The sequence below is a fragment of the Hippopotamus amphibius genome, chromosome 13, assembly GCF_030028045.1.
Source record: "Hippopotamus amphibius kiboko isolate mHipAmp2 chromosome 13, mHipAmp2.hap2, whole genome shotgun sequence".
In the NCBI taxonomy this organism is placed as follows: domain Eukaryota; kingdom Metazoa; phylum Chordata; class Mammalia; order Artiodactyla; family Hippopotamidae; genus Hippopotamus; species Hippopotamus amphibius.
Window position 1 is genome coordinate 34,510,958 of NC_080198.1, and position 23,005 is coordinate 34,533,962.

The window sequence follows — 23,005 nt, forward strand, 5'->3', positions numbered from 1 at the left end:
TAGACAACTCCCAGATAAGTATAAACAGTCGCACCTTCCCAGGCATTTTTAACCATTTCAAGTACTTAAGAAATAATTGCCATAGGTACATTACTCATAAGAAAAAAAAAACAAAAAAATAAAAAGTTAAAATAACAGAAAGAAACTACACAAAATACTAGTAACTTTAATGGGGTGATAGAGATTAGTACTAGAGATTTCTGTTTTTCCTATTTTTCAAATGTTCTCCAACATTAGTTTTATCACTATTATAACCAGGAAGTGCAAATTAAAAATAAGTTAAAAGCAAAAAAAATTAAAAAAGAAAAAGAAAAAAGGAAATCACCAGTCCACAGCTGCCAATCGCATGGGTAAAAGCATGACCCACAACCCCCGACCCATCTCCCCAAAGCCCAGCTGGGTCTGATGAGAGACTTGGATGCTTCAGGGCAGTTAGTGAACACGGGCTGAGAAGTCCTCATGTATGACTCAGATCCACGAAGCCATAGCGCCCGCGCGTCTGCTCACAGCACGTACCACAGGCAGGCTGGCCTGTCATTTGCTCTTTGGGGGAAAAAGTTGCCGTGGTTACTTTGAAATTAGATTAAGCTGTAACAACTGAATCTGAAACCTCATGTTTGCTCACTGAACTTCTCATTTAATCATGTTACACGTAACAGGGCCAGTCATTTCCAAGGTATTTCTACTTTTCTCAATTGCTTCCAGACGGTTCTGTGGTTTTGACTTGTGCTGATCTTTTTCAATGAAAATAAATGAACCATCTGGAAAAACAAGTACACATAAAACACCACTTCCTACATTTTAAAATGTTCAATTTGGACATTTTTTTTTCCAGAGAATTTTTGGTGTATTCTGAGTGCCAACAGGTTTAATAAAATTTCATGAAGAACTTCTGGAGAGGCGAAAACATGATCTGTGCTCTTTTGATGGCTTTATGAGCTGTGAAAAAAAAGGCACACCCAGCAGTCCCATATCCGTCCTGCAGCTGGAAGCAGGCAGCCACCTCACAGCCATAGTCCTTGGAAAGGAACTAAACTTTCCACCTTCTGAAGTTCCCAAAAGGGATGTCCTATCATGGGCAGAGCCTAGGGAAGCACATGCCATGCTCCTTATGGAAGTTCCTGGTTGGGGCACAGACAGAGCATCCGTTCCAAATGAGGTGGCACTGAACCTGGCCTGGAGATCTGGAGCAAGAAGCAAAGCAGGGCCTGGTATGCACAGGTATCGTAGGCTAGTGGGTGATACAGCATCTCTCACACTGAGGGCCCCTCTGTGCTCCAGACCTGGTGCTGAAGGCTCTCCTTGCATTACTACATTCAGACCTCACAACCACCTTCATGCAGGTGCTACTGTGCCCTACATACGGGGAGGACACAGAAGCATTCACTTCTTCCCCGCCCCGAGTGGGACGGGCACAGCCCCTCCACGGGGGAGGTAAGTAGATTTTCAGGATTCCAGCCCCTTGCTGTTCTCACTTTGAAAAAAGGCAGTCAGGTGAGCCTTCCAACACCCTCATCTACATAACCCACCACGTTCAGAGGGGCCGGCCTGGGAGGGGGAGGAGGTGATGGCAGCGGGTGTCAGAGGACGAAGATGAGGTTGTAATCAGGAGGCCTGAACCCAAGGTCTCCTGCCACCACCCACTTGGCCTCTGCGAGAGAGAAGACCCTCTCTTCTACAAAAACAGGAAGATAATAATCACTACTGCCCCCACTCCATCCCTCCCGCCCCTCCCCTCATGTCGGGCCATCACAGGGACCCGAAGTGACAATACAAACAAAAGCGCTTTGCAAACGGCAAAGACCTCCATGATCATCTGTAGCGCCCTTGGCTGGTGCACAGCAACTCACCTCATCGCGCCCCATTTCATAATCCCGAGACCCACCCAGAAGGAAAAAAAATCAACAAACTCCTGGCTTTAGGAAATGAAACGTGCTTACTGGGCACTCCTGATACTAGTCGAAGTGGTCGTAACACTCGAAAGGCGCGGAGGGCTTTGACATCAAAGCCTCCTGACTTGCCACTGGAGTGATTACCGCCTTCTGTTTCTTTGGTTAATTGTTCCAAAATTACACTAAACAATCTGAAAGAAGAAGAGAGGAAGAAATGTTAGAGTCTGTCACCCAGGGAAGCAAAACAGAATGCTAAGAGTAGTTATTTTTGAACAAGGGCTAATTCTGTAAGGCTGCTGCTTCAATAAAGGGTAGGCAAGGCGGAGGCAAGAACTGGGCTGTGACCCCTGGCCGTGACCCCTACATCTAGAAGGACTGGGGATGGGGACTGACCTCACCTGTTTTCCTGCTAATGGGGCATCCTAGCAAGTCAGCCCCCTGGATCCCTGGTGAATCCCCTCTTCCAGTGATGGCAGCGGAACTGCCCTAGCAGCCACCATTTATGAGCACTCACCATTTATGAGCACTCACCATGTGTTAAAGCATTTTACATAAATTATCTTGTTAGTCCTCAAAAATGTTATGCAGGGGGAATTATCATGAACACCATTTTACATGTGGGGAAACAAAGTTGATGAGAACAAGTAGCTTTCCCAAGGCCATACAACTAGTGGCAGAACTACCATATGAATCCAGGTATGTTGGCCCCTCTAGAATGTAAGTTCCATAAGAGCAGGGAATTGTAGTCTATGTGTTCATTTAGTCTGTTCTAGCCTAGTGCCTAGAACAGTTCCTGGCACACAGTAGGCACTCAAAAATTATCTGATGAATGAATGAATGCCTCCAAAGTCCTAAATCTTAATCAATATGTTATAGCACTTCCAATAGCAACACTGACACACACACACACACACACACACACACACACACACACACACACACACACACACACACACACACACACACACACACACACACACACACACACACACACACACACACCCCTCCGCCCCATAGGGATGTTCAGATAATGATGTAAATCACAGATGCTAAGGAGCTGGGCAAAGGCCAAAAGCAGAAACCTAAGAGAAGGTATTAATATCGTCATTTTCTCTTTTGAAATGTGAATAATATTGTATCTGGCAGCCACGACAAATTTTTTCCTACTCTTGGAAGGTTTTTCGGATAAAGCTATTTTCAGGCAATCCGCTCATTTGACAGTTACTTTTGCGCTTTCAAATAAACATTTGTTCTTTGGAATTGTTGCTTGTTTTTCAGCATAAATAGAAATTTGCCCATTTCCAATAGAATCAACTCTAGCCAATCAGATTGTGGAAATGATTGGCCCAGCAACAAAGAAAAGGTTTCCAAAGTTTAATCAGCAGCTGAAGCAGAAACTCTGCCCCCTCTGGCGTGCCTCTGGATGGCCAAGACACTAGGTCCATAAAATACAGGGTGGTCTGATTACAGTCCTGATGGGACATAGTCATGTCATTCTGGGGTGTTTAAAGACTGGTCATTCGTTTTAATAACAGTACCACAATTAGCAATGAACCTGGCAGGGGGAGGCAGGGGAGGTGGGAAGGGAATAAATCAGGACTTTACCTTTTCAAAGCTATAGTTGGTGGGCTCTTTATGGTTATGACTGGGGAAATATATCAAATTTATGATAGGTTTCTCTCATTAACATAGTTTTGTAATTACTGTAAACCCTGCAGCAAGGCTAAAGTTAAAAGTCTCCTCTCCAAAACAAATTCACAGTGTCACAAAAACAAAGCAAAAGGAAGAAAGAAAACCTCAAACTCTTCTGAAATGCAGCAGCCACAGGAATTTTCATCCCAAAGGGTTAGGAAAATAATTTATGCAGGTGGTGACTTAAGATGGCTTTTAAGTATCAGTGTTTTGCAATGTACACTTTATGGCCCTTTTATCCCCTATTCTTCAGTGATGCCCTTGAAAACAGGTAAGCAATGTCTCTCCTATCACAGAGGAGCCTGAGTCAGAGAGGGAAGCTGGCTGCTATTTCCAGACAGCCAGAGGGCTCAAGGGGTCAGGGCATGCCTCCATTCCTAAGAGTTAGGAGGCATTAGGAAAGTCCCTCTCCTTCTCTGAGCCTTAGTTTCCTTCTCTGTAAACTGAGAACACTGATTAAATGATCCAGATCCCTGACCTTCCCATTCCAATATCCTTTGAGTCAACTCCTTTCACTGCCCCGCCCCAACCAAAGTAAGTACCATGTGCCTAAAGAGATGAGGACAAGAGGAGAAAATACTTGATCCTAGATTGTTATTAAAAGTTTACCCCAAGACAGGAGGAAAAGGCAAGGAGCCACCCAAACGGACACAAATTAGACGCACCAAAATGAGCACCCCATGTTCACGAAAGCTCGAGTGATGAGCTTGAATGTTTGAAATGCATGTTTACGGAAAAATTTAGAGGAGTGGGATAAAGGTTAGCTCAGATCAAACTTTTCTATAAGAGAATTACATCAGCTCTGGTAGACACGCTGAACCTTCCTGTGGTCACATTATTAACAGTTAACATTTTAGAAATATCAATTACTTTCTTGACATCTCTATTATTGGGAATCTTGACAAAAGCAATAGGTCACGGTTGACTTGGAATGGAAAATCCATTGGCTTAAGATAGAGTCGGAAGTTAGAAACTTCAGTAAGTAGAAATTTGATTCAAGGGAAGACAATTTTCTTTTTCTTTTTAAACTTTTCTTCTGCTCTTTGACTATAATTTAGTACATATTTTAGAGAAAGAGTAGCCTGATGTTCTAAAGGTTTTCCTATTTAATGAGGAAAAAAAGACTGAGTCCAGTTCGACTTTAGTTGCCTGGAGGATTTTTTTACTTTTTTAAATCAACTTTATTGCAGCTTAATTTACATATAATAAAATATACCCATTTAAGGTGTAAAATGAAATGAGTTTTGACAAATGCATAAGCCCAAGTGACAAACACCATAACCAAGACAGAGAGCCTTTCTGGTATCTCAAGCAGTTCTCTCATGCCTCTTTGCAGTCATCCTGAAGCCAGACTCAGGTATCCACTGACTTTACCAGGTTTATCATTTGGGGCTGTTTTTTCCTTTTCTAGAATCTTACATAAGTGGAGTCATACAGCATGCTCTCCTTTTTGTTTATCTTCTTTTGTTCACCATGGTTTTGAGATTCATCCAAGTTGTTACATTTATCCTCAGTTCATTTCTTTTTATTGTTGAGTGAAATTCCATGGTATGAATATACCACAATGAGTTTATCCATTCTACCTGTTGAGGGATATTTGAGTTGTTTCCAGTTTTTCTCTATTATGAATGAAGTCTTTTTGTGACCATGTATTTTCATTTATTTTGGATAAGTACCCAAGAATAGTACTGGTAATATGGTCATATGGTTAGTGTATGGTTAATACTGTAAGAAACTTGCAAATTTTCCAAAGTGATAGCACTATTTTCCATTTCTATCAGCAGTGTGTAAGAGCTCCAGTTGTTCTGTATTTTGGTTAACATCTGGTATTGTCAGTCTTTTTACGAATACTAGTGGATATGTAGTGCTATGTCACTATTGTTTATTGGCACTTCTCTAACTACCAGTGATGCTGAACATCTTTTCAGGTGCTTGTTGACCATTTACATATCTTCTTTTGTGAAGATTTATTCAATTCTTTTGCCCATTTATTTACTGCGTCATCTTCTTATGTAAGAGTTCTTTATAAATTCTGAATACAAGTCCTTGGTCATATATTTGTTATTGGGAATATTATTTCCCAATCTGTGCCTTATCTTTTCATTTTCTTCACAGTGTCTCCCTTGAAGAAAAGTTGTAAATCTTGACAAGGTTCAATGATTTCTTTTATGGCAAGTGCTTTTTGGGTCCTAAGAAATCTCTGCCTACCCCAAAGTCATGAAGCTTTTCTGCTAGAAATGTTATAGTTTTAGCTTTTAAATATAGGTCTATGATTCATTTTAATGTAATATTTGCATATGGTATGAGATAAGAATGGAAAGAGTCTTCTTTTTCACATGGATAAATAGTTGTTCCAGTACTATTTGTTGAAAACTGTTTCCTCAATCCATTGAGGCATCAAGGCACCTCTGTCCAAAACCAACTGATCACATCCATATGGGTTTATTTCTAGACTCCCTATTCTGTTCCATTCATCTTTATGTCTATTCCTTATTCTAATATCACACTGTCTTGACTACTGTGGCTTTATAGGAAGTCATAATATCAGGTTCTAGATTTGTTCTTACAGATTTCTTTGGCTAGCCTAGAGCCTAATTTCCATACAAATTTTTGAACAAATTTGTCAATCTCTACAACAGTCTTACGGGGATTTAGATTAGGATTCAATCTATACCACAATTTGGGAAGAACTGATATTCTAACAATATTAAGTCTTCCAGTCCATGAACATGGTATATCATTCCATGTATTTAGGTCTTCTTTAATTTCTCTTATTTAATTTAATTCTCTTCTTTAATTTCTCTCAGCAGTGCACTGCTTATCCCTAAATAGTTCATGGTTTTTGATGCCATAGTAAATAATAATGTTGTTAAAATTTCATTTTCAAATTGTTCATGACTAATATATGGAAATTCACATGCTTTTTTATACTGAACTTTTAACTAGAAACATTGCTAAACTCATTCAAAACATATAATTTCACATAATTTTGATTTTCTTAAATTCACTGAGATTTGTTTTATGGCCCAGAATATGTCTTTCTTGCTGAATGTTCCATGAGCATGTGAAAAGGATGTGTATTCTGCTCTTGTTGGGTACAGTGTTCTAAAAAGGTCAACTAAGTCAAGTTCGCTGATGGCACTGTTCAAATCTCCCTACATCCTTAGTGATTTTCTGTCTAGATGTTCTATTAACACTCCTCAAGAGAGGGGTATTGAAATGTATCTCAAGTGAAGATGTGTTTATTGCCCCTTTCAGTTCATGCCCCATGTATTTTGAAGATCTGCTTTGGAGATATTGGGGTGGGGGGGGGTGGGGAGGGGATAATTACATCATCTTCCTGAAATCACTCCTTTATCATCATGAAGTATCTCTCTTTATCTTTGATAATATTCCCTATTCTGAAGTCTACTTGGTTGGCTATTAATATAGCTTTCTTTTGATTGGTTTTGCATGATATATATTTTTCTATCATTTTGCTTTCAAATTATTTGGTTTTATAAATTAGGTTTTCTTAGACAGTATAGAGTCGAGTGTTGTTTTTATACATATATAAAATCTGATAACCTCTGGATTTTTACATAAGAGTGTAGCTGGGTTTAAATCTACCATCTTGCTATTTGTTTTATATCTGCCCTGTCTATTGTTCTTTTCTTCCCTGCTTTTTTAAAAAAACTAGTTGAGCTTTAAAAAAAATTTCCATTTAATCTCCAATACAGACTTATTAACTCTACCTCTTTATTTTTCTAGTGTCTCTTCTAGACCAAGTGTCAGCAAAAGTTTTCTGCGGAGTGCCAGATAATAACTATTTTAGGATTTGCAGGCCATAGGGTCTCTGTCACAACTACTCAGCTTTTTCACACTAACACCAAACAGCCATAAACATTAGTGAGTGTGACTGTCTTCCAATAAAACTTAATCTGCTAAAGCAGACAGCAAAATGCTTTGTCAATGTAGGGGTGGGGGTCAGAGGAGGCAGTAAACCATTTTTGGTCTATGGGCTGAAGTTTGTTAGCCTGTGCTCTAGAGTTTACTACATCTTTAACTTCTCATGGTCCTACCTTCAAATAACTCCACCAACTGCACAAGCACCTTTCTATAGTATATGACTATTTCCTTGTTTCTGTCCTTTGGGCTATTTTTTTAAAATATTTATTTATTTATTTATTTATTTATTTATTTATTTATTTATTTGGCTGTGCCAGGTCTTAGTGGGCATGTGGGATCTTTAGTTGTGGTATGCGAACTCTTAGTTGCAGATGAGGGATCTAGTTCCCTGACCAGAGATCAAACCTGGGCTCCCTGCATTGGAGTCTTAGCCACTGGACCACCAGGAAAGTCCCAGTCCTTTGTGATACTGTTGTCATATATTTTACTTTTATAGATGTTATAAACCCCAGAATATTGTTGTTATTTTTGCTTTAAATAATCAATTACTTTAAAGAGATTTTAAAATGAGAAAAATGTTTTTATATTTACACATACATTTATCCTTTCTGGCATTCTTCATTTCTTTTGTATAGATCCATACATATATCTGCTGTCATTTTCCTTCAGTGTGAAGAAATTCCTTTAACATTTGTTAAAGTCCAGGTCTCCGAATTCTCAGCTGTGGTTTGCCTGAAAATTTTCTTTCTTACTTCAATTTTTAAAGATAACTTCATTGAATAAGAATTCTAGGTGGTCATTTTCCCCTAGTGCTTTAAAAATGTCTATTGTCTTCTGGCTTGCATAGTTGCTAACAAGAAGTCTACAATGGCTTTTTCTCTACTTTTAAGATTTTCTCATCTTTGGTTTTGAGCAATTTGATTATGATCATAATGTGCTTTGATGTGGCTTTCTTCATGTTTACTTTGCTTGGGCTTTGTTGAGCTTCTTGGATTTGTGAGTTTATATTTTTCATCACATTTAGAAAATTTGGACTATTTCTTCAAATATTTTTTTCTGTCTCCCGTCTATCTTCTGGGACTCCAAATATATGTATGTTAGATTGCTTGATATTGCCCCACAGGTCACCAACGTTCATTTATTCTCCAACATTAGGCTTTGTGTCACTGCTGTATCTTCAAATTCCTTGATTATTTTCTTCTATTGCGTCTAATCTGCTATTAAGCCAATCCAGGGAATTTTTCCTTCCAGGTATATTTTCCAGCACTCAAAGTCCCATTTGGTTCTTTCTTATATTGCCACATCTTTTCTCGCAGTAGTCACGTATTCATTTTAAGTCCATAAACATATTTATAATATTGGTTTTAAAAGACTTCTAAAGTAATTCTCCACTAAGTCCACCATCTCTGTCATTTCTATGTCTATTTCCATTGATGGAATTTCCTCCTGGTTTTGAGTCACAATTCTTCACATGTCTAGTAACATCTGACTGGATGCTGAACACTTTTAAGTACCTGGATTTTGCCGTCTTCCTTTAAAGAATGTTGAGTTTTGCTTTGGTAGGCATTTAAGTTACTTGCTGTCAGTTTGTTCCTTTTCAGGCTTCTTTTCAAATATTATTAGCAAGGGTTTCAGGTGGCTTTTACTCTAGAACAGGAGTTGGCAAAGTTGTTTTGTAAGGGGCCAGACAGTAAATATTTTAGGCTTTGTGGACCTAAACTATGCAACTCAACTATATAAACAAATGCTTGCGACTGTATTGTAATAAAACTTTATGTACAAAAATTGGTAGCAGGCTGAATTTGGCCCACTGACCACAGTTTGCCAACCCCTGCTCTAGGGTTAGTTCAGCGATACCACTAATGGCCCTTCCAGGGTCTCTACTGACAGTCCAGGGTGTTTGACAAGGTTTTTCCACTCTGGTTGGTCATCACTTGAACAACTCCCAGACCTATGTGAGCCCTAGTTATTATTCTCTATAGCCCCCCCAGATTTTCTTTTATCCTTAGTAGTATTCTTTGCCTGGCCTTATAGACTATCATCTCATGTAAGTGTAGCTTAGTCCTCAGCAAAACTCAAGAGGACCCCAAGGCATATTTATGAACCTCTTTCTCTGAATAGCTCCCTCCCTCCTCCCATATCATGCTTCTCAAATTTCAGCCACCTCAGCCTTCCTGAACTCTTGTCTCTGTCTCTTTAACTTAGTGAGACCACCATAGTCTGCCTGGTTCCCTGTCTTTGTGCTGTATGATAGTCTGAAAAATGCCTCCAGACAGAAAGCTGATTATAGGATAAGGACAAAAGAAATGGAGCTAGGCATCTCCATCCTCTAGTTGAACAGAAAGTCCAGAATCAGGAGAGTCACAGAAAAAATTATTCCAGAACCAAGAGATCTGTAAGACTCCTGCTTACCACTCCTTGTTAGAGTTCATCAAATACAGGAAGGCACAGTACATATCAACATCTGTTCATTTTAGGTGCAATATCTTTGCCCCAGTACCTTAGATTTCAATGTACTGGGGTGATTTTTGCAAAAGTGAACATTTTTCTCCACAAGTCTTATCATCCTGTTGGCCTACAACTTCAGATCCCACTTCAACTTCCTAAGTTTGAAAGAACAGGCTCAAAATTTATCCCACTCTCCCAATATCCAGCAGTATCGGTCGCCCATGAAAAGCCAAAGGATTCATGATAAAGAAAAACCACCTTGCTCAACTGCAAAAGGCATTTGAATGAAGTCATGTAGATGAAAACAGAGAGGCCATTTCACAATCTCTCTCTATAGGAGCAAATATAATTCTAGGAGCAACCCATTTTACAGCTAGGCAACTAAGACTCAGAGAAGGGATAGATCTTATTTTCCTATGTGAGTATTTGGTCCAAAGACCCAGCATTCCTCTGACACTGATTCATTTTTCTCTTGCTGGAAACATTTCCAGGTGTTGAAGGACCAGAATAACACAGGCCACTATTTTTTATTTTAACATTCTCCTTTAACTGAAACTGCTGGGGTCTTCTTCCGGTGACAGGATTCAGAGAGAATGCCTGCTTCTTTGCATTTTCTGGTTTATGTCATTTCATGCCGGATATCTGACATTTTTCAAACACTTGTTTTGTTATATGAAATGGGATAGTAGCGTGCCAAATCTTTTCCCCCAAGTCAGCAGAAAAAAATTAACAGCTTTCCTCAAGGGATGTAAAATAGCAGAGTACCTCACTGCTATGAAGGATTTATTACTTTCTTACCGTTTTATTTTGGTTTTTTAACTTAACGGGGTGTTAAGTATAAGAGCTCTACACGCTGGACTCAAATCACCAGCAGGGCTGGCCTGTTTGTGGAGGCCCAAGGCCTTGTAAGATGAACCCTCTCACATCACAAGCTGAGCTTAAACTTCCTTCCTTAACACGTTACTGAGAGAGAAACAACGAGAGAATTTCAAATCGGTCTCTGTCCAGAGACCAACAGCAGAATCACCAGGCTTTAAAGAACTCCTGACAGGTTCTGGCTGCAATCACTGGCATAAAGGACCAACTCTGTGCCCTTAAAATACTGTTTTCTGTTACTCTCCACCTCCCATTTTCCAAAAAAACATTTCCCCAAATAAAAGGACTTACCCTACTATGACTATAACAAAATCCAGTAAATTCCATCCATTCCTAACATAAGCATTAGGATGCAGCAATAATCCATACGCTATAATCTTCAAAAATGTTTCCACTGTAAAAATAATCAGGAAGGCATATTCTACTTTTTCCTGTGAAGAGAAACAAAGAAATAAAACAGACCAAAAAACAGGGGGTGGGGGGTGGGGGAGGAGAAGAAAAGAAATAAGAATTAGAATCAGTATCTCAGAGACATAAGCATTTTTCTCCCAGCAAAGTTTTATTATGAGGAATGGAACGATTCACACTGCACCTGGAGCAAGAAGGCATTTTAATTTTAACACTGAATTTCTCATAAGCAACTAAGGGTAAAACACTTTTCATCCAGGGCTGCATGGCTGCACTTTGCCACCTGCCTTGATGCGTGCGTCGTGACCCCTGCCTAGGACATAACGGCATGTTTGCTATTTGCACACATTTGCAAAACGCAGCGTGGTCTCCTCCTAAGATTGCCACACCAGGCCTGGAAAAGCACAAGGGTGCAACAAAGATTCCCATGGGGCTTTGAACAGAATGTCCTTTGGAAGAAAGGAAGATGCGTCTGCTTCGACCCTCTCGGGTTTCCGTCTGACTTCTAAGTCAGGATCATCTTGGTCACTGGGCAGCAAGGTGACCTCGGCAAGTCCCTCCAATCTCTTGGACCTAAGTTTCTTCACCTGCACAGTAAGGGGAGGGGATTCAGGACGGCGAGCCCATGGCCTCCTTACTGCTGTGCTGCCTCTCCAGGCTGACACTGCCGATGGGTCACCACGCACGTTTCCAGGGCACCTGGGCTCAGCCCCGGAATCCTCCTCTTCTAACAGACTCAGCAGTCACTCCCATCTGACTGCCACAGACCTCCGAGGTGCCACCCTCAGGCTAGAGGACTCTTAGGATCTTTCCAGCTCCAATTCATGAGCTGTAGAAAATGCACCCATCAGCAGGTCTAAAAATGTTGGCTCTTTCCTCTTTTACAAAGGTTTTCTTTATACAGCTTTGGTTTCAGTAGAAATATGGACCTCTGAAATGTGTGCAATTCATTTTGCGAGAGGCATTTGCTGGCAAAACGCTACTTAAATAATAACTAAATGAAAAATCATAAGTAATTAAAACTCTTTCATACAGGCCATAAAGTCCTCAGCTAATATTAATTCTCCTCTGTGGGACCTGAGGAAAGTTACCAATGCCTCAGGAAAATGGAAGTCGTAGAATTCACTGATTAAGATGCCTAGCACAAGAGGGCGAATAGATCTGTCTCAGGAAGTACTTAGTGAGCACGTCTTCTGCGCGCGACAGGCCCCACACCGGGAGCCAAGATAAGAAAAATGTCTTCACTATGGTCCTATCTTCAAGTTTAATCTGGTGCGGGTGGTGGGGGTTTCAAATGCAGCACACAGAGAACATTCTAGGAGAGGGAACTGACAGAGAGCAGTTCCACACCTTGATAAGCAGTTCTGCCCTCTGATAAGGCCAAAGGGTTAGACCACTTCTCCCCGGCAAGGACTTGCTTTGTTGTATGTGAGCACTGTTTTGCCTGTGCCACCCTGGGCTCTAGCAGTCCGCTGCCAGGGTGCTACCCCTTCATCGCAGACAAGTCCCAGTCCCAGGCGGGACGTCACCGAGTCTTGCCACCGCATCCCTCCTCTGTACCAGTAGGGGAACCATCTAACCTCGGGGGTACCCCAGCCTTTACCCCCATTCTCGACTCCCCACTGGTCACTCTGAAAAGCCAGTTCCTCAGTTCTTCCCCCCAGGTCTCTGTCATTCCTAATGTGCCCTCAGAGCACCCCCTTAATCCTCGGGACACCATCCTAGTGATCTAATAAATTCCTTTGTGGTGTCAGTTAACCAGAGTCAATGTGTTTTCAATTTTAAAAGCCTAACTCATCCCCAACCTCCACACTCATGTTTCCTCCAGGTCTCCCAACAGGCCCTGCTCTCGGCCTGGCTCATCACGCGCACACCACACTGTTCACCTGGCTGCGAGACCTTACTGGACCACGACCCACTCCCTCTGCACAGCCAGCCACAGCCTCCAGGCTAGGCTGAGCTGCTGAAATCTCCCAGAGCAGCAGCACGCATGCCCCCTTGAGCCACACACAGACCTCCAAGGACTCCTCCGTTTACTCTCTGGAGTCCTTGTGAGCCTTGTGAGAGCAAGGCCTTGTCTTCCTGTTCACTGCCACACCCCCAGGCAGCGGGCTCCCGCAGGAGGTGCACTCACGCCACTGTGGATGTTCCAAGAAACAGGGACCAATTCTGGTATCGGCTACAGAGGAGAGATTCAGGGAGGCTTCAACGAGGCAGTGACAACAACTTAGAGAGCTAAAAGGAAAAGCAACTCTGTTGCTTTAACCAGAAGCCAAAAAATCTCTGAATAAACCAATCTGCTGTACTCAAATCAGACCCTGACCACCAAAGGTAGATCATCAACATGTTTTTGCAAGTTAAGAGTTTTAAGGGAACAAGGTAAGCTGGAAACAGCACGTTGATTTTACAATTCCTCTTCCCTTTTTATCCTCTCTGCTTTATTTATTGGGCCAGACAGGAGAGAAAAAAGGCTTTTGTTCAGAGCTGTTACATCTCTACGTCAACACAGCGCTATACTTCAGAGCAGACAAACAAGACAGGGAACAGGGAGTACACCTACCAACACAGCTTGTTTTTCCTCTTTAGCTTTTACTTACAGGTAATTTTGCCACAATAATAAGGGCCATTCATGCAACTGAATTGTTTAGGGTTCTTTTATCCCCTTCTCTCGTCCTCCTCTCTCTCCTTTTGGAAGACTTTGTTTTCTCTTTCCAAAATCCCCAGTGCATTACTTGATGGAATTGATTATAAGAAATACAACCTTGCTTTAATGTGATTCTTTATTACAGAGACTCTACCATGAGGCCAGCTAAATCATCACAGCCTGGAGAGCAGGACAGACCCATCTGCCTAGAAGCCAGTATCATCCTGGTCCCCAATCTTGCCATTTAAAAGGACTCCTATGAAAGAAATACGCCTCACATGAAGCAAATGTAGTGTTAAGAAAAAAAAAAAGATCTTGCAAAACAAGTCATGGGAAGGGGAGGTAATAACGTCACAAGAGGATCGTCCATTTGAGCAACGAACGCTGGGTTAGTGACTGGAAAGGAAGCGGCTGAAAAAGTCAGGCTCCTTACAGGGCGGGGGGAGAATGCACACCCGGCTAAAGGACCATGAGACGTTCGCACGGAGAAGATACGGAGTCAGCGGGCGGGACGGAGGGGAGAGCGAGGAAGAAACCACGGTGAGGATGAAGGAACGGGGCTGCTGAAGAGAGGCGAGCAAGAGCCCTCCGGAACTGAACGTGAAATGAGGTGGTCCCTGGGCAGGGGCTGCACCTTCAAAGCCCTACCCCAGGCTAAACAAAAACAGTCTATGACTCTGGCACCCCAGTCTCCCTGCATTTGCCCGGCACACTCCCCCAGCCACCAGCAGGGGTCCGCCTCACTGACGGGGGGTCCTGGGAGGGCAGCACCAGTCAAACCATTTTTTAAGAGAGCAGAAGGCACCAGTCCTTAAACAGAGACCACCCTATTATGTGTGGATGAAAGTCCCCTAAGACTCCAGTCACCAGAGAAATAGAGGCTTAAGATCTAATCCGAAACCTGATTTATCGTCTTCAAATAGCAGAGTTTCACCAAACAGGAGAGGCTCCAAACCAAGAGTCTCTAAACCAAGGTAACCCCACACAGAGCCTTGAGAAACAGAAACTGTCAACTAGCAGGGAACAGGAGATGTCCGGATCTTTAACTGTAGCTGGTCGTCAGCTATCTTATTTTTAAAGATCCCTTTACTAGCGCTGTGGTGCGAACATCCATCCACCCATCGTCAATCTATCCAACCACTCATCCATCCATCATCTACCCATCCATCCCTGAGCACTTGGTCCTCCTCAGGAGCCTGATCCCTACCCTCACAGAGCTCCTGGCCTGCTGTCAAAAGATCAACAAAGGCTTGATGAGCCAGGTAAGGCTCATCTCTTTGATTTGCTCATCCACCCGCAGGGCCCGAGTCTTTGCAGGGGTCTCCCGGCATACACCCCGGCAGTAGAAGGTACAGAGTCTCCCCTCCACACACACATCCCTTCTGTGTCCTGCACGCCTGGACTCCCCATCTCTTGCTGTCCTTGTAACCCCCGCATCCGGCACCACACAGGGCACACACGAGGTACTCACGGGTGCTAACAGGAGGTAGAGGAAAAATAAAAAAGAGAGAGAAGGCATTAAGTGACAAAGCCAGATGGAAAGGGGGCTATAAAAACAGGCGAAGTTGGGATTCGAGCACATGTACCAAAAAGCAGAACAAGCAGGAGAGGAATTTTTCTAAGTTACCAAAAGCCCTGCCTAGAACACACCTGGAATCAATGGAGCGCAGGGGGCCCAGCACCTCACGGGCCCTCCCTTTCAATGCCAGCAGAGCCCCTGGTGAACACCCTCAGCTTCCACCCTTCTGTACCTTCCAGCTCGCTCACCTGTCTCCTGCAGGAGGGTCCACTGCAAGCCAAGGGCCGAGCTGCTCCCTCCCGCTGTGTTCCCAAGTCCACGCGTTCCCTTCTCGGAGCCTCTGCCCACCTGGCTCCACCCGCCCGGTGTGCCCACCCCCGCATCTGTCAGCGCCCCTCTTTGGTGAGCACACAACTCTGACACGGCAGTAACACAAGCCCAGCACGGAGCTGTGGAGAGAATGCAGGGCTTGGAGCTGTATCTGTGTTCTGCTAGCCCTGGCTTAGCCGCGGACGGACTCAGGTCCACATCCAGTGCCCTCGCAGGAGAATGCCTCCCCCAACCCCCGCCCTGATTCCTGCCTTTTCATCAGGCTAAGTTCTCCTTGTCCTCGAAGGCTCAGCTTAAATGACAAAATTCGGGCCCGCTGGCATATGCTGTAAAGCTCACCATATTTCTGCATAGCCTTGTTCACGATGGAAATTTTAAATTAAAAAAAAAAAAAACAAAACTACCTCTTTGATACATGTCTATCCCAATAAGTGATACTTTCTTCTAAAATCAGAGGCCATTTCTATTTCATGCATCACCGTATTCCCAAGTCCCACAAAAACAGATACTCAATATTTATAAATGAAGAAATAAATGGGCAAAATGAGAGGTTTTGACCAAACATTATTCAATGGCCCTTCCTGCTAAGACGTTCCGTAGTTGTTTTAGTCAGCTCAGGCTGCCATAACAAAATACCATAGACTGGGTGGCTTAAACAACACAAGCTTATTTCTCACAGTCTGGAGGCTGGGAAGTCAAGATCAAGGTGCCGGCTGATCTGGTGTCTGGTGAGAGCCCTTTTCCCTGGCTTGTAGATGGCTGCCTTCTCATGATGTCCTCATCTGGCCTTTCCTTGATGGAATCACATACACACAGAGAAAGACCTCTCTTCCTCTTCTTCTCAGGGCATTAATCCCATCATGAGGGCCCCACCCTCAAGACCTAATCTAACCCTAATCACTTCCCAAGGGCCCCACCTCAACACCATGTTGAGCTTTGAACACATGAACCTGGGGGGACACAGACATCTCACCCATGCAGGCCCTGTCCCAAGAAAGTGCCCACAAACTAAACACCTGAGAAGAGCCTCACAGCTCCCGCTCTGCACCCACGGCCTCTCCGCCTCCGCTCAGAGGGAGGAACATCCACAAAGGCAAATCAGTCCAGGGTGACGAGAGGTCCAGGGCTGCAGGAGCGCAGGTGTGAGGGGAGGGGGAGGCAGAAGGGACCAAGGGACACCATGGACTTGGGGGTGGAGGTGGGAGGGGGCATGGTTCTGAGGCTGGACCTCTGTTTCTCACCTGTAAAATAACCAGGCTGAAGGACGATGTTGTCCATCTGTGAAATGACAATTCTCTATGACCTCATGAGCAATGTCCAAACTCAGGCTTTAGAGGGAGGCCATGTGAGGGCTCAGGGACCCCGGGGAAGACGGCCAACCAGGAGGAAGACTGCCTTGTCAGGTGACCAGGTCACCCGAGAGACCCTCCCACCTGCTGCCTTGCATACCCCAGGAGGTGCTCTCAGGAGCCATGGCCACTCTTACAGGGTTTCCACGTGTGATTCAACCTCCAGTAAACTCTGCTGGGGACCGCGGGAGGGGGAGCAGCAGGCAGCCTCAGCTCAGGGTGCTGGGATGTTAACAGAGGTGATGCTTTCCTCTGGAGGTGTTAATGAAATATGTACTTAGAGGCTGGAATAGTCAGCATGTCTTCATTCCTCTTCACCTTTGATTTAAAAGTACAAATGGCAGAGGACACGTGAGCGAGTCCCTTTCTCACGGCACTCGGCTGAGTCATCTGCCCCTTCTGCCTCTCAGGTTCCTCATCCATAAAACCAGGATAGGCACCCTTGCCCACCCAGGTGACGGTGAAAAACAGACTAAGTGAAGCAGGAAGGAGCCCTGTGAACTGTCAGCCGCTCACCGTCAGAGGCCGTGCTCCTGGGCTCTGGAAGTGGAGTCCCGGCAGGAGGATCAGGAGACAGGACAGAAACCTCATAGGACCGACACCAGCCCAGCGACCCCAGGACCACCCGGGCCGGGCAGGGCCACAGCCCAGGATGCCGTCCAGAAGGTACCCGAGATGACAAATGGAGGTGGCCAGTGGGTGGCCCAGCTGACCACTCCACGCAGACCAACTTCAGAGACGTCTGGTCCTTGGGAAGAGGGCAGAGGCAGCTGACGGGGCGCTCGCGCTGGGTGTGGCCTCACTCAGCAGCAGCGCAGAGGCAGCTGCTGCGTGGCTGCAGGGGTAGAGCAAGCGGCTGGCGGGGACAGGCTCACGATGGTTCTTGCCGCCCAGCAAAACTCGTGAGGTAACAGCGCCCTGACTTTCCTCGGAGAATTGCTCCTTTCCTACTTTCAATTCCGGGGCCACAGGAGTCAGCATGTGACCCAGGTTATTGGTTCAGGGATGGGCATTAGACCCAGTGCCCACCACCTAGTTAGAGCTAATCCTGGCTTTCATGCAGCCACGAGGCCAGAAGTTCTGTCATTGGCTTGACTTAGCTCTCAGCGGCTATAAGCCTAGAGTTACCACGGGGGCATAAAGTTGAAAAGCCAACACCAAGGAAAGCCAACCCAAAAGATGGGGGGAGACAGAGTCAAATAGAAAGACAGAGAAGCTCAAACAGAGGAAAGCACCTAGCTCTGATGCCACTGTATGAGCCCCTGGATCAAGCTGAACCTGCAGCCAAAATTCTCCCTCCACTTTGGGCTTTTCCATTACAAAAGCCAATAAACTGAGCCAGTTTAGTTTGGGTTTTTGGTCAATTGCAAACAAAAATCCTAACTAAATATCGGGGGCCTACAGGATCACTCTGCTTCTCTGAAAGTTAAAGCATCTAAGAGACTCTTCAGCAGCTCCTCACTTCTCAAGAGATTTAACTCCCACAGGCTTAGGGATGGCTCTCTATGCATAGGACCCAGAAGTCCTGCAAGTCACTGCCTCTGGGGATTCATCTAGGCTCAGTTTTCCAGATTTCCTCCTTCCTTCTCACCCATTCTCTGTTGTTTTAAATTCCAACTGGTTTCTGGGGCTCTACACACTGCTGTAAACTTGATGCCTCAGACGTGCCTTGTTTCCCATCCCACTCACCTGGGACCCCTTGGTAGTGGGTACAGTCTATGGTTGGCAGCCGTGCACTTCCTCACCCAGCTTCACGGCGAAGGCACCGCCCACTTCCACCCCACCTTGCTTGGCAGTTCAGGCACCCTATTTCAATTTAATTCAATCAAATTCACTGGGTATCTATTCCACACCAGGTGCGGTCCTGAGCACTGGAGATCAAAGATGGCTAAGGCACTGTCCATGTCCTGGAGGAGGACAGCAGATGTATACATAAACATTTCCAGACACAGCAGACGACAATCACAGCTACAGCAGGGTACTGGGAATCTCCTGTGGGGAGATGTGGAACAGAGCAACTAATTATGTCTGCAGCATTTGGAGAAGCTTCTTGAAAAGCAGAGGACTGTATCATGTCTCAGTTCCTCCATCTGGCTTCCCCAAGGACCTCTACACAATCTGTCTATGCTCTACGTACCAACAACCAACTGATATGTTACCCCACCGGGCACAGGGCCTCCGTTCCACCCGACTCCCTTCTTCCTCCACGACTCCCTCTGCTCCAGTCCGTCAGCTCCCATAACACCCTGCATATATGTCTCACTCACTGGCCCCTCTGGTCTCTCTCACTGCTCTTCTCCATCACCGAAAACACTTCCTTCTATTGCTCTCAATCCTGCTTCACCCTTTCAGGGAAGACTGGGGAGTTGTTTCCTCTCAGTGCTCTTTTGCTCCCTCTTTCATAAGCGTGATGCGCTTACCCTACTGGGGAAGACAAATGACCGCCGTGTGCCTACTGCCCCTGCTCCCCAGGCACCCCTGCAGCAGACACCCCTCGCCAGTCTCCAGCCGGCACTCCTCCCACTGCCCCCAACGCAGCTTCACACGGTGCCTAATCAGGCATCCCCCCCAGACTGGAGTGGGCACATGAGTCAAAACTGTTTGCCACCCAGAGTCAAAAGTTGCACCCCTTGCGTTTAATCATGAAAGTTAATCATAACAAGAAATGCTTGAGCACCAACTACGTACCAGGCCATGAAAGAGAGCGGAGAGGGGCAAGGCACTGCCCTGCTTTCCAGAGCTCCTGCTCTGAGCTGGGCAAGGAAACCTACAAGGTGTTGTCTTGTATTATTTGTAGATCGTCAGTACCTTGAGGGCAAGATGCATGCATCGCCGTCTACAGACCCTCACCATACAGAGCAGAGAAATGAGCCCTTAGCCTCAATAAATACCAAGATGGCATCATCCACAAACAACAACAAAAAAAGGAGAGCTGATGCCCCATTTCTGAGCACCTGGGCCAAGATCTTATTTCACTGTCAGGGAGCCCCACCAGCAGTTCTGACACCAAGGTCCAGATCCATTCACCTCTCCTAGGTGAAATTACAGAGCTGGGCTTTCTTTCTTAACTGTGTCAGGCTTTTACATCCTCTTCTGACAGCTCAGGTCAAGGTAAATGGCAGTGAGATTATGTGCCCTACGTGGGGCTGATCAAAGTAGCTCGCTGCCTCCCTGGGATCTAATGGGCCCAGGTCATGTGAAAACTGCCAAACCTCATCATTTCAGAAAAGAAGCCCTTTCTTAGCATTGCTTTGTTTCCCTGACACAAGCCAAATGTTCCAACACGTCCACGTCCTTGGCTGAAAAGAAATGAGCAAACATTTCAAAATGTCAGGAAGTTAAGTTTAAAACCAAACATCTTCATTTTGACAAGAAAGCAGTCATTCCTTCTCTGCATTAACAGAGCCTTTCACATTTGTCTATGGTTAAATTTCCTGACATTTGAATTCTAAGTGTAATCTCATCTCACGCCCTGACACTCACTTGCAGCCCTGTAAACCATCACGTGCACACCGGCACACCGCACTCGGGAAAAGAAACATGTTCCAATCTCTTATCTCAGCTGATTCTCCAAGCTACAGAGTAAGACAGGCAAAGAAGGGATTACTATTTATATCAGGGATGAGGGTCACAGTGAACAGGAACGACAGAAAGCAGTAACCGTGCCCTCTGATTTGAAGAGACCTGACTGAACCCACCTGCTTGGGGAGACACACCTCCTCACCGGTCCCACGCCTGCCAAGTCTCACCTGGGCTTTTATGGAGTTCCACCAGGACCTCAGCCTCTGGTCATCCAGGCAGCTTGGACAGAGCAACCTGAAGATGCACCTTGGAAGCGGAGCTGCCGACCACCCTGGTACCCAGTGGGAGGTGCTGTCCCCATAAGAGCATTTGCAGTCACGTGTTCAGACGCACTTTGACCTTGCCCAGAGGTGGCAAAGAGCCTGGGGTCAGCTTCCAGAGCTGCCCCTTACTGGCTTTGTGGACTTGAGCAAGTGCCTTGACCCCTCCTTGCTGCTGCCTCTTTATCATAAAATGAGAAGAAGAAGGGCAGAAACGGGACCAGGTTTGTTGTTGAGTGTGCATGCGGCAACGCATGTAAAACACACAAGCCGAGGCCCACGTGGCGCGCACACCCATGGACGCTGGCTCACTTTACTCGAGTGTCCGTGTTACACGTGTCCCTGGCCTGGCCGCGCCCCCGGAACAGCACAGGGCCTGGCACGGAGCACCTGCTAACTACTCACCACACAGACACTGGGACCAGGGCCCAGCTCGCTGCCCACCCTGCAGGTCTGCACACCCCCAGTGCAGGCATCTCCCCACAGCGGGGCCCGGCCCGGGATCAGCACCGGTTCTGCCCTGAGGGAGACGGACGCCCATCTACATGGGCTCCCACACCTCCTGGACTGTTCAAGTTTGCCATCATAGAACAGGACACTCGGGAGGTGACACGGGGCCCAGCTTCCAGGCCCCGTGTCACCTCTGCCGGCAGAGAAGCAGGTGCCTGTAGGTCGGGGCAGGGGAACAGGCGCCGTTCAGCTCACCAGGTGGTTCTTTCCACCATAAAAAACACTCTTTGGGATGAACAACCCTCATTTGTGGTAATTTTTTTCCAGTGAATGTAATGAGACCATAGGAGCATAGATCAATCATTTCTCTCTGAATAAATTCATGAATCAAAGTTTAAAAATACATAAAATGCAGAGTCTATAACGGAGATAAAATATGTGATACACGTACTCGGAAGATTAATAACGCCATGCCTATAATTCATCGTTGTTTTAGTATTAGAAAGTAAAATTAAGTTAATTTAAAAGACATTGGGTGGCTTCAAAACCAGGCACCACCTAATTGTGGTCCTGAAGTAGAAATCAATACCCAAGACAATGACTAAGCAGAACTGAGTGCAGACCCACTCCCGAGCTGGGGAGTATCCCTACAGCATTGGTCTGGCCCTGCCAGTCAAACCTCTCCCACATCTGTCACTTAATGCCTCCAGAAGCAGCACCGGGGTGGGGGTGGGGGGGTCCTCCTACCATCCCCCAGCTCAGAACCCACATAGGCTTTCTACGAGCAAGTCCATTCCCGGGAAAACCAGTGGCTCCAGAAGCAGTCACCAGAGGGGATTTTATTTGGTCAGGTGGCTAGGGCTAGTTACTAACCTCCACGGTTCTCTTTAAGATACATTTTTATTTAGTATCTGCCCCACTCCAAAAAAGAACTCTAGGCAGCAAGAATATAAAAAATTGAAGTAAATAAGAAAGAGAACACTAAATGGCTGTTTAAAAGAAAGCAGGGGATCTACATGTAAGGGCAGGGAAGGATGTCCACGATACACTACTGCAGGAATAACACTAGTAACATGATCCCCTTGATGTCTGAAGAGATCTCTTAATAAGCCAGTCTGCAGTGCAGACACCTGAAAATGAAAAGGCTTGCCTGTGTGAGTAAGATCACGGGGGATTTTCTGTCTCTACTTTTAGGTATTTCTGATTTGTGTTTTCCTCATTCAGCATCTTTAAAATCAGCTGAAAGTCTAAATATTGAGGACAAAAGCATAAGATGAGAAATAAAAATTAACAAGGAAAAGAAAATAAAATGAAACAGGAATTAGACTGTAACAAAGAGGTGTACTATGAAGACATTTTTATTAATGTGTCTCTGAGATTTCTAACAGCTAATGTGCAAGGAAATCAAACCAGTAGTACACGTCACCTTATCTCTTGAATGAAATTATTTCTCAGAATATAAAAATATTTCTCTGGAGGATTTGCATAGAGGAATCCTCTGACAATATGAATTTAGCACTAATTAGAGGAATTAGATTACTTTTTGCCTGTCTTCACGGAACGTATACCGTAACGGAGAAGACGTTTAAAGTGGAATACATATGAAATTAATTCTGTGGTTTCAAATTTTTGAAAAATGAAATAGAATGGAAGCTATCAGAATGAAT

General features: G+C 44.9%; 1 protein-coding gene across 6 annotated transcripts in view; it reads right to left on the reverse strand.

The window, feature by feature from the left end:
- Positions 1-23,005, reverse strand: part of CACNA1D (calcium voltage-gated channel subunit alpha1 D) — a 309,818-nt gene that overhangs the window by 149,857 nt on the left and 136,956 nt on the right. For all 6 annotated transcript variants that reach the window (XM_057705786.1, XM_057705785.1, XM_057705783.1 and 3 more), the window contains 2 exons: positions 11,088-11,227; positions 1,941-2,083 (listed from right to left, as the gene is read on the reverse strand). In XM_057705786.1, coding sequence (XP_057561769.1) covers positions 1,941-2,083; positions 11,088-11,227 — 283 coding nt within the window. The remainder of the gene's footprint in view (positions 1-1,940; positions 2,084-11,087; positions 11,228-23,005) is intronic.